The 12,144-nt window shown below is 42.5% G+C and overlaps 1 protein-coding gene across 1 annotated transcript in view; it reads right to left on the bottom strand.

Annotated features, from left to right (window-relative positions):
• Nucleotides 1–10,294, bottom strand: part of kcnq4 (potassium voltage-gated channel subfamily Q member 4) — a gene marked incomplete at its 5' end in the record, with an annotated part of 45,157 nt that extends 34,863 nt beyond the window's left edge. Inside the window, one exon of the mRNA XM_083925443.1 lies at nt 9,993–10,294. Coding sequence (XP_083781569.1) covers nt 9,993–10,294 — 302 coding nt within the window. The remainder of the gene's footprint in view (nt 1–9,992) is intronic.
• Between the last annotated feature and the right edge of the window lie 1,850 nt (nt 10,295–12,144).

The following is a 12,144-nucleotide window of genomic DNA, read 5'->3' as shown; positions in this document are numbered from 1 at the left end:
CAGAAAATTAACAAAATCCAGCACCAATGGCATTTTGTTTAAATGAATGACTGCTACAAGGAAATGACACAATAATTTGTCAGTATTTGCAGCCCCTGTAGTGAGTCTACTTGAGCTGACTCGCCACCTCTGCAGAAATCGCCGATGCTATATATTTCAGAGCCACAGAGAGATGTAATAATAAGATATACAGTGGAAGGGAGCTGGGAGACTGCCGCTGGATTTTCCTGGCTGTGAAAGCAGATCTGGAGTGTTTAGAGGGTCTTGACTAATCAAAATAAACTGCATTTGGCATTTCCCTTTGACCCTCCCGACCAAATGCCACAGTATTCCTGGCCCGCCTCAGCGACAATAACATTACATAAACACAGATTACTGCAGATTAGAAGGTGTCAACACCCCTCCTGATGACCTATCTGCAGGAGAATGAAGTGGGACCACTGTCTGCTTCTCAAGGTCTCTGCTAAACGTGTGTGTTTTTGCATGTATACTGAATTTCACCTTCAGCCATTGTATGTGTTGCACTGTCAAGTAAGTAAACAACAGTAGTTTGCTTTTCCTCCTCGTGATAATAGTGCATGCATGCTTTTATATGTGTGCGTGTGTGTGTGTGTGTGTGTGTGTGTGTGTGTGTGTGTGTGTGTGTGTGTGTGTGTGTGTGTGTGTGTGTGTGTGTGTGTGTGTGTGTGTGTGTGTGTGTGCGTGTGTGTGTGTGTGTGAGTGTTTGTGTCCTGTTCCTGTGTAAAGTAAGCAGAGATAGCACGGCTGGATATTGGGAGGGAAATTTGATTCCTGGTTGAGCCATCCCAGGACAGACAGTCCACTCCCCAGAGACACATTTTGCCCCGAAAGGAGAAATTAATACACCAACTAACCTCAACTCTCCCCTCTCTCCATCTCACTCCTATTCTCCTCTCCTTACCTTCCCCTCCATGCACACACAAATCACATCTCCTGTTATAGGCCCTTCCCTCCTCTGAAGGACAACAAGGCTATGGACACCTCCACAACGGATATTTTCTTTACATTTTACTTTAACTGGACATACTGTATGCTCCTGACATATCCTTGCACATATTTTTCTTTCACTGTTGGCTTAAAATAGACTACTGTTCAATCCCCACAAGCACACATCTGCCCTGCTGAAGTACCCTTGAGCAAGACACAGGATCCCTTTCAGCTCCAGGGCTGCTGTTGCTGTAGGGGACAAGCGGAGAGAGGATTTTTCTACAGGGATCGATAAAGTATCACATTATCATTATTATCATTTATACTTAGCAACCAAAATCAAGCTCCCTCCTACTCCTTCTTCTGCTTGTTGTCTGGGAAGCAAGACACTCTACGGAAAAATAAAGCCACTGCGGGTTAGGCAAGGACATGAGAGCATGTGTGGCAGAATGTGACAGGAGACCCTCAGGTGAACTGTGACAATTATATATATATATATATATATATATATATAATAGGTGATAAAACAACACCAGTATAATATAAAGGCATGTAAGTCCAGTGTGGTTATTTCAATTCAGTGAATTAAATATTTCCTTAGATGTCAGAGTGGTGGACTGAACAGCAACAAAGCTTTTAGTGTAATATAAAGCAGGTAAAGACAAGGATCTTTGAAATGACGTGGTCTTGCCCCTTTAAAACATCCTATTTTATATTGTATTATGTCCTTGATAAACTGTTGTCCTCACAGGAAGCAGCAACATCAAGACATCTTGACTCAAAAATGACCTTGTGTCTGGATCCAAAAGTGCATCGTTAAGTGCACAAATCCGCCAAAACCATTTTCTCTGAGTCCCTCTGGACATAATCTCATTAGGAGCTTGGTGGGGCATTGGTTTCTCCTTTACTTGGATCAAAAGAAATGCTTAAGATGCTCTATCAAATAAGCATTACTGGGGTACCCCACTACTGGTGTGTATCTACGGTGAATCCTAAATACAGAAGATCCTTTAGGTTCTTCCACTTTCCAAAGGTTTTGAGGCACACATTAATACCAATTTAGATTTAAATTTAAGGTGTTTAAAATGCCTGAATATTAGTTGGCACAGGTTTATTTAAGGTCTCCAAAATGATGCTTATTTTACTGACGAACTAGAGATTGCGATGACTATTTTCAGTCAGGCCAAAATCCAAAGATGTTTAAGGTACTATCACATATGACAAAGAAAAGCTGTTAATCATCACATTTGAGAAGCTGAAACAAGAAATTGCCATGTTGCTTGAAAAATTACCAAAACGATCAAAACAGCTTGAATTTTAACCTGATTAAAATTTCTGTCAATCAGCCAATCAATTTATTGACCAATCGTTTGATTCACTAACCTGTGACCATTATTACTTGTTTATCTATTTCTCAGTGTTTTTTATCCTCTGCAATTTTCACAAGGCATAGCTGATCTCACATACTCTCACACACAAACAGAACCTTTTAAGAAAGATGTTACCAGCTGATCAGGACTGAGAGGAAGAAAGGGGAAGAGATTGAGCGGCAGTGAGGGAGGGCAAGCCAATTACACAGGACAGTATCGCAAATGAGAGATTATATTCCCATTCAGGAAGAAAGGGAAGGAGCGAATGATGGAGGAGAGAGTGATGGCGAGAGCAAAAGCATTTGGGCCGAAAATGATCCTTAATGGAGCAGAATTTACACAACCTGCTGAGGTGACCAGATCAAAAAAAGAGCAGTGTTAAATGAACAACATGCATCCAGTCCTGAGCAGTTAAAAAGCCCGCACAAAGTGCCGAGTTCTTGTGGGGTTTTATGGCGCCACCCCACCTCCACTCCACCCTTCTTTCTACTTAGTCATCAATAAACACACATTCATGCGCTGACTAAAATCCAAACAACAAAACAAAAAGCTATTTTAGACATTACTTAGGCCATCAATAATAAAATAAAAGGAACAACACCAAATGTGTATTTTAGAGGATGTCAAAGCGGGGATTTCAGTAGATTTTGTGATGCGTGGCTGAAAACCTGGAAAAGCGGACCAGACTGTTTCCATGACGCCGGTGAGAAAATAAATTAGCCAGCTCAGACCGGGTTCAGAGGGAGGGAAAACTGCAGGGATTGAGGGGACGCATTAAATCAACAAGCTGTCGAGCTAAATGAGTTTAATAATGTCAGAAAGACAATTCACCTTTAATGAAAAGCTTGCAAGCTGCATTCTGTGTGCAGCGGCGTGTCAGCACAAAAGATGTGTGAAGAATTAACCACAGCCATAATACATCAGATGTTTCAAAGCCGCTTTGACCAAACCATCAGTGGAGAGGTTATGGAGAGCATTAGGCCACAAGTCCTGTTGTGGCTATCTCCCTCCACATCTATAAATAATGTGGCTTTAGGCTCAAGCTTTTATAAACACAAACCTTCAGTGGTGCTTGTGCCATAAAAGGTTAAAGTGAAGGGATTCCCACACGCCACAGAGACTGAAGGCTTTATCTGTCAAAGATTTATCGGACATGAGGAGGTTACTTTGAATAATGGTGATGCTACTGTTTCAGATCAAAGGTAGAGAGAAAGAAGTCAGAGTCCGACTAATGATCATTTCTTGATAGGCATAAAAAATGCATTTTTAAAAGCTGCAGATTTGCAAGCAGTAAAGTGTTGTCGCATGCATTCAATTACTGCAGAGGGATGTGTATTTGTTTAACTTTACAGACAAATGTGCAGCCTTAAAGAAAGACATTGAACACTCTGATCAGTGCTTTTTTTATGAAGATGCCCCATGTTGCCAGTTGCGTCTTCTTCTTATTCTTCCTATGCAACCACTGAATCACCTTTCTCAGCCAACAGTTATTTTTGCTGTGAAGTTAAAGGACGTTGGGTGCTTTTCCGCGCTGAGTTGATGTTTTTTTCAACTCGAGACATCCATGGCACTCCTGCAAAAACGCAAGTTGCATAGAGCAGAAAAACATGAGGTGCTTAACAATGCTAAGGCAGCGGGCAAAATGCTTCACTCTCATTGAAAACAAGTACAAAAATCGAACCCCAGTCTGCTAAAACGTTCTCTGTCTGATTGGGGCATAAAGTGGTACTCCAGTGATTTAGCATTGAAGTAGCATGAAGTTTGGTAAAGATTTAAAAGTTAAAGCCCACAAACAAAGCAATGAAAGCAAAGATATCTTCATTCTTAGTCCCTGGTATGGGTAAAGCTTGATCCTACACTTTCCATAATGCAACTCGATCATATCTTTTTGTCACATCCTTCGTCCTTTATAAACTCTGTGCCTTAGCTTTCTGGAGACTATTACTGTTAATTAAAAAGAAAAAAAACAGAATTTGCTATTTCCTCAAGTCCCCCACAACAACATATGTTTATGTCCAAGTGATTCTAACAGTTTCCTAACAGTTTTGCAGAGGGGTCAGCACAGAGCTCCTCATGAAACAACTACTTGTAAAGACATTTCTCTCCCCTTCACTAGTACAGATGATACTTGCTTAAGCTCAAGTCTAAAAACTTCATGCTCTAATTTTGCTCCACATTTCTGCTCCTCTTTTGTAAGACATCCATAATACATGACCGGTATATTTTCACCCTCCTTAGAACCAATCAATCACTCTGGCTGGTCAGTGCTTGACTGCTTTTCCTGTCCATTCACATGCACTGTTACTGTACATTCAGGCTGGGGTCCAGACGAACGCTGTACCGAGCCACAGACTACATTGGAGTGAAGCAGCCAAAGCCAAGATGAAGACATGACATGGATTGTTGGGTTTCCACAGTGTTGGTATGACCTGATTGGGGACTGGTAGCCTGGTTTTAGAATGGGGTTCCACGGCCCCAAAGGACCTCCTGCTGGGATGAATTACTAAGGGCAAAAACAGGCGTCCTCATGTGATGGTCTATATGTGGCATTGCCTATGGTGGAAATGCATGAGAGGTCAAAGGTGAGGGTAAACACTGAAACCGATACCTCTTAAGTTTGCCGCTCAACTACCAGGCGCACAGATGACAGCACCGACAGTAAAGTCGGAAAATGATTAGTTAATTAATCGATTAGCGCATGGACAAAAAGTCAATCTTGTTCTTTTCTCTGTTTATAGACCTTTTCAATAAAATTCCATTGCTAGGCAACAGCCTGGTTCCTTGTTAACTTCCTGTCAGCTGATGTCATTCACATTCACTGCAACAGGAAATAAACTAGGAAAGACTAGGAAAGATGTTTATGTTTACATCTTTGAAGAGCTCTATATCATTGTAAACATCTTCCTTTGGGTTTTAAAAGTCCCATATTATGTTAAATTTCAGGTTCATACTTGTATTTGGGGTTTCTACAAGAACATGTTTACAGGCTTTATTGGTCAGCGTTTCCAGGTCTTATGCTCTCTTAGCATCTCTGCATCACCACGGCAGCCGGGGAACTGCGACTGTAACGGCACTGCAGCAGCACTTTCTACCTATATATAGAATAGCTGTGACATCATAACTGTGCAGAAGTCCTGACGGCTCGTTTAAAGGCACAGTTTCTTAATACGGGCTGTGTACGGTATATTTCTCTGTGGATTGAGCGTTTCGATCTTCAAATGAACTCTAAACAATCAGCATAGTTCGAAGATTAGTGACACCAATTCCGTATCCGACAAAACGTCTCAGCTTGTGATGTCACTGTGAGGTTGACCTTTGACTTTTTGGATAAAAACTGTCATTCATCACTTCTTCATTTTATCCTATTAGACATTTGTGTCAAATGTTGTCATGATAAATTAAGTTATGGACAAAAATGTGTTTTGTGAGGTCACAGTGACGTTGATCTTTGACCTCCAAAATGTAGCCTTTGAGCTAGCCTAGAAATCCAGACCCACATCTATCCATACGCAGGGCCTGGCAACGAGTAATAGACCTTCCCAACTCAAGGGGCAGCACCAACGCATGCATTTCAAAATACCACTGCACGCAATTGGATAGCACTACGACTGACTACGCCAAATCAGAGCATTGAACAAGATGATGTATCGAGATTACTTTGATGAGGCAGACAGACATAAGGTCACAGTGACCTTCACCTTTGACCTCCAAAATCAAATCAGTTCATTCTTGATGGACGGATGGACGGACAACCCGAAAACATAAAATGGCATGGCGTTTCACTTTTTAGAATATGGTACCTTTAAACTGTTGTTCAGACAAAAGAAGATATTTGAAAATGTCACCCTGTCCTCTGGGAAATTGTGATTATCACTATTTTCACACTTCGATACAATAAACAATTAATAAAAGATTACTCACAGATAGTGTTTATACGTCAAGTACAACAACAGTGAGATATGTGTCTGAACTATACAGATCCAAACTTTCTTGCTGGGCCATGGTGTTTGTACAAACTTTAAAAGTCTTAACCAGCTCAGAGAAGCAGACCAACTCTCCTGCTGACACTGTAGTTTTACTGCAGGTGTAACAAAAAGGAGGGATTCAAAAGTGACAAAGAGGTCTTGAGCTTTTACTGTGAGTGAGTCAAGGGACCATAACAAGACAAGCAGCACTTAACATTTCAAATGGCCCACGCACCGTTTGAACCTGAGCCTCACTGAACACAAGAACCTGCAGCGTCGTCTAAGCAACCAACCGGGTTGTTTCCGGGAACACTATTGTCTGCTTTAACAAGTTTCTGCATCCTTACCACTTCCTCCCTCCTTTTTCTCAGAAATGTAGAAAACAAGGCTTTTAGTAGAGTCTCTTCACCTAACTTATGCCAGGTTTCCAAGGGAGGAGAGGGGAGGAAAGGAAAGGAGAGGAGAGGAGAGCCAGCTCCGAATTAGCATACAGCTGTTACACTTGCAGAAGCAAAGTGTTTTGAGAAGTGTCTCGTCCACAGGAGACAACCGACACACAGATGTAAAACAGCGTACAATAATGTAACTTGAACCGTCTAGAAGGAAGGATGTTAAAAGATCTTTATCTAGGGGGAAATCTGTCTCTATGAGGATGCATCTTATGTGCAGCTGTGACAGCAACAAGGAGGGGCGAGGAGTGTGGTGGGACTTAAGTGGGCGCCCGTGGAGAGACATTACAGCAGAGAGCTACTTCACCCCTTCTCCATACATGCTCAAACACACACACCTGTGATGAGAGGCTCTCCAGAAGCAACGGAAGCATCTGTCACAGCGTCCCTGATTACAATGCGGGACTAATTAAAGGATCAAGGGAAGTTAGCACAGTACCCAACACAGCAGTGTATGGCTCAATTTAATTACAATAGATCAACGCCCCCTTAATTGAGCGCCGTTGTACATTGAATTTCCCTCACACACGGTATGGCTCTCAGCATGGTGACACCTCACATGTGATTAATCAAAACAAATTTGCAGCTCAGTGTGATACGGTATCATGGGAACGATGCACTCAGCTAGACATATGTGCACTCAACACACATCATGTCAAAGTGAAGGATTTTTTAAAACGTCCAGTAGGATTTTAGGCGCAGGTACATTATGCAGATCTGTTAAGGTAGCCACATAAAACAGGCGATCAGAGGCGGCTCACTTCCAAAGTCAGTCCGGCTCTATCTTTGAGGCCGCGGAATCTGAAACATGATCCGGGCACCACAGAGCGCCTGGCCAGCCTCTCTGACAGAGAAATAACAACAATGCTGCCATCCACTCCAGCACCCAGTAATGTCAGGGGAGAATGTCACCCGCAACTACCTTGCTGAAAAGGCCATGGCTCTTAATGAGAAACACACACAGGGTGGAGGCTGCACACGACATGTTGGTTCTGTTTGTGCTGCAAAGGCATGCTTGCAGTCTCATGGGAACGGTGAAGGAAGAAATAAATAGAGAGAAGTGAAAGAGCTGAACGGCAAAGCGAGAATAGCATTTGCTGATCTGCACTCACGAAAGCAGCGACGGTATATGATGAGAACAAATACGAGGAGCTCTGCAGTGGGATTTCCCTCTGTTATAAACACATGATGGCATTGGCAGGGAGGACGCTGCACTTGTCTAAACAACGACACAGAAAGTACGGCCCGGTCCAAGGAGCTCCCACACATAATGCTCTGTCCACTATGTGCCAGACGCAACTGGAGGACAGCTGCTGGGGCACAACTGTCCTGGGACAGTGATATACACTGACACACTTAGAAAACGGTAAATAGTCATAGTAGGAGTGAACTTTGACTTTTAATGAGACACTTACAGGGTTCCTACACCTTTTCCAACATCAAATTCCAGCAGTTTTCAAGCATTTGAAGGTGCATTTTCATGCTTTTCTAGCACCTTACAGCTGTGGTAAACTACATATTTGTATACAATACAGTACTCAGTATTCAGTTTACTTATTATTGCACTTGTCCATCACATTCAATTAGATGGTATTGTTCTATAAATAACCAACATGATGTTTTGAGACTTTCTAAAGGGGGATGACAAATGAAAGGAAAACTAACTCCGACAGATAAGACAGAAATATAATCAGCAACTATTTTGATCATCTGTTATAATCAAAAGTCATCTTTAATGCGAAAAATGTCTGAAAAATGTTGTTTTCAGTCTCTCAAATATGGAGATCTTCTTTTCTCTGTGTTATATCATATATGTCATCTCATATGATACAACATTTCAAGCACTTCAAACCTTGAAAACACCACACTAAAATTCAAGTGTTGTTATGGGGCAGCTGTGGCTCAGTGGTAGAGTGGGTCGTCCTCCATTCGAGATCCCCAGCTCCCCCGGACCACATGTAGAAGTGTCCTTGGGCAAGACACTGAACCACGAAATGCTCCCCGTGCTGCGCATGGGTGTGTAAATGTGGTGTGAATGATTAGATTAGATGGTATGTAGATGTCCACCGCCATCTGCGTGAATGTCAGTGTGAATGGGTGAATGTGACAAACAATGTGAAAGCACCTTGAGTAGTCATAAGACTAGAAAGACGCTATATAAGTACAAGTCCATTTACCATTTACCATTCAAAGATTTCCAGCACCCGTATGAACCCTGCCCCTCCATTCACCCCAAGTGTTCCAAATATTGTTTAAGTTGTCAAAGAGGACGGGTGCACATTTAATTAAATGACGATCTAGAACAGTTTGATCTGGACAAATGAGTGTTGTGTGTTCCACATATTAGTCCTGAGTTGAACAGGCATCACTACCAGTGAGCTCATGCTTTTCCAGTGTTTACATGTTGTATACATTATAGAGCATATGGTACAGGGACACTTTAAAGCCCTGACAGAATACTTTCTACAGTTAAAGGGAATGGCTTCAGTTTGAGCCATACGTTTAATTGGTGAGATTATTCTTCATCTGGTTAAGAGGCTGTCACGTACTGGGTTCAGAATGGGTTTAAGTCTCTTTTTTTTAACTAATGCATTATTTACTTCACCTGTCAGAAAAATGCTGCAACAAACAAGCCCAGTCTCAGAGGAGTTTTAAGTTTTAAACCACACTTACATCCTTCTACCCCCCTGACATGAGAGCACTGATGTTATTTTTCACTTACTGCCATTAACCTTTCCAGTACATCATTCAAACCTCTCCTCCAGTTAAACTCATTAGTCAAGCATGTCGACATACAGAGGAAAACAATGAAACATACTGTAAAGTGATTCATTTAAAAGTCTGACTATCAGCATGCATCAACAATGTCTGCAAGGGGATTTTGATTTCTTTAAATGCCAATTATCCCCTGTGGATTTGGACAAATTCAATGTAACACCCAGGGTCTCCCTGATGATTTAATCAGACAGAGACAAGGGGTAATTGAACAGAAGACCCCGTGTTGTGATGATGTATGGCTTTTGGACTTGCTAATTGCCGCATAAGCAACTCTGCTTGGTTAATTGGAAAATTCATCAAATGACTGCTGGCCTATACTGATCAAAAACGCACGATTAGAAACTAGTCTAGTGTCGCCTGTCTCGCAGCATGTGGCTTCGCTCACTAACTTTATGAGACTTTAAAAAGTTGTTATTGTAACAAGACGCCAAACGTTGAGGTTTAAACGTGCTCGGTGACGAAACAAATGACGGTACACTTACATGAATGCATGGTAGATGAAAGCCCATCCTCTTGGTCTTTCCAGCACGTTGTACAGGCAGTTTTGCAACTTTCTGAAGCGTTTGTTAGAAGCGGACGAGTTGGCCCGGGGTCCGGGAGGCCCGGGCAGCGGGGTGCCCAGCAGACCTGTGCGGTGAGACGGGTGTCCGCGCTCCGGGCTGGATGGTTCGCTTCTCTCCGTGTGTACAGCGGTGAGAGCCACAAACTCTACCCGCCTGTCGTCGTTCGGAGCCGGGGGCACCAGCATTCTGATTCCGCCGTTGTTTGACGGACTTCCTAACATATTCCGGCTGGCACGATTAAACTACATATGATTTGACACTTTTCATTGGATCATCCGCTGAAAAAAAGTTTTGACCAAGTCATAGTCCGGTTTATCTTGCCTACAAAGTGGACTAAAACGAGTCTACCGGTCAAAACACATAACTTTATATCATCCCTGCTTATTTTTCAGTCTCGCTTTTGATAACTTTAGATTTAAAAGTTATCTGTAAATCAAATCACCGTCGCAAAAAAAACAGATGCACAATACTTGGAGGAGTGCGTCGCACTGAAACGCGACCTTCAGCGATTATTGTTAAGAGTCAGATGTTGAGAAGTCATTAACACATGCGCTAACTCCAAGAACACAGCGAAGAGACCTGCCATCACTGTGCAGAAACAGCCCGAACTGACCTCAAACAAGTACAGCATATTACAATAAATAACCCACACACGAGTCACTAAACAAGGCTACAGCGCAAGTGAGCGCAATACTCATGCAGTGGACCTGTGTCCTCCAGACCACATATCAACGAGCTACAGTCTGTCATGAAGTTACTCTAAACTGTTCCTACACTTTGAATTGGCAGAGTTAGACTCGCCACATCCGCTAACATCAGCCTGCTCAGTGCTCTCCCCCTCCTGGCGCGTCTCTCTGGTCCAGCGCTCCCCCGCTCCAGCAGGCGGGGTGGAGCGCGCAGAAGTGAAAACCATCAGCGTGATGTCAAGAATCGCGTAAGATCAACTCGAAAACTCTGCAGAGATGCAAAATAAAAACGCCCGTCGATGTTCGCATCTGGTTTGTAAAAGCTTGCAAAGATGAAGAAAGAAAAACTCTCTCTCTGGTGAGTTCAGGAAGAGACGCGCTGGCGAGGACGGGATGGGTGTGAGAGATGCACGCAGTAGCCTAATGAGGAGAGGATGGCCGGACAGAGATTTTTCTTTTTTATGAAGCTCTTTTGGAAGAATGAGGTTTCTGGAGGACATCATACCTTTGTTATTAACTGATTCTTGTGCGTGCAAATGCTGTATAAGTATTATAAATGATCCAGGAAGTAGTTTATAAGGATCAAAGTGCCCCTGATACCTGATCTAAGCCTTTAAAATCATTTTTTAATGGAAAGATGATGGAGTAGAATCCCTGCTGGGTCTTGGTTTTAAATAAGCATGTCAAATAAAGGCATTTTAATCAATTTTTCACAAACTCTACAATGTGTAGTTTTTGAAGAAGACTTGCATTCCATGTATTTCTGAGACCATATTTTTACTGGCATCAAGCCCTTCACAAGATAGAATATAATTTGTAATAGATTTGAAGCCATAAAAGTTTCCTTTGTCTTCCTCTGAAATGAAAATGTCACTTGTGTTTATTGCAGGAGGGGGGCTTGAATCCATAGCTACAGGCGTGACAGCAGAGACAGGTGCGGGGGGGACACAGCGACAGCACTTCAGTGAACGGAGCTTTCTAAATCTATGAGTGTGACACACACACATACTGTAGGCTTGTGGTTATGACACACATACTAGGGTTATGGAGCATAGGGCCCTGAAGAGAAATCACCTGTCAGAGGGGCCTCACAGGAATGCATCATTGGGGTGGTCCCCAAACTCCCGCTGGCACCACAAAAAGTGACATCAGAAAATGGCATGATAATTCACAACAAACGAGCCAATGTCTCCGTCTCTGATGTAAACCTGGAGGTACTGGAAGTTAAATACATGAAGAGTGAAATAAATGAGGAGTTTGGAGAAACAAATCTGCTCTCTTACTCCAGTACCTCATCGCTCACATCTGTGGTCTGGTCTCCACTTAAGTGAATCATTCTTCACCGACAAACTTCAAGTACAATATATGAAAGTTATTCCTGAATA

Source organism: Echiichthys vipera (assembly GCF_963691815.1).
Source record: "Echiichthys vipera genome assembly, chromosome: 13".
Taxonomy (NCBI): domain Eukaryota; kingdom Metazoa; phylum Chordata; class Actinopteri; order Perciformes; family Trachinidae; genus Echiichthys; species Echiichthys vipera.
The sequence above is the reverse complement of the archived record's forward strand: the minus strand, read 5'-3'. Positions and strand labels throughout refer to the sequence as shown.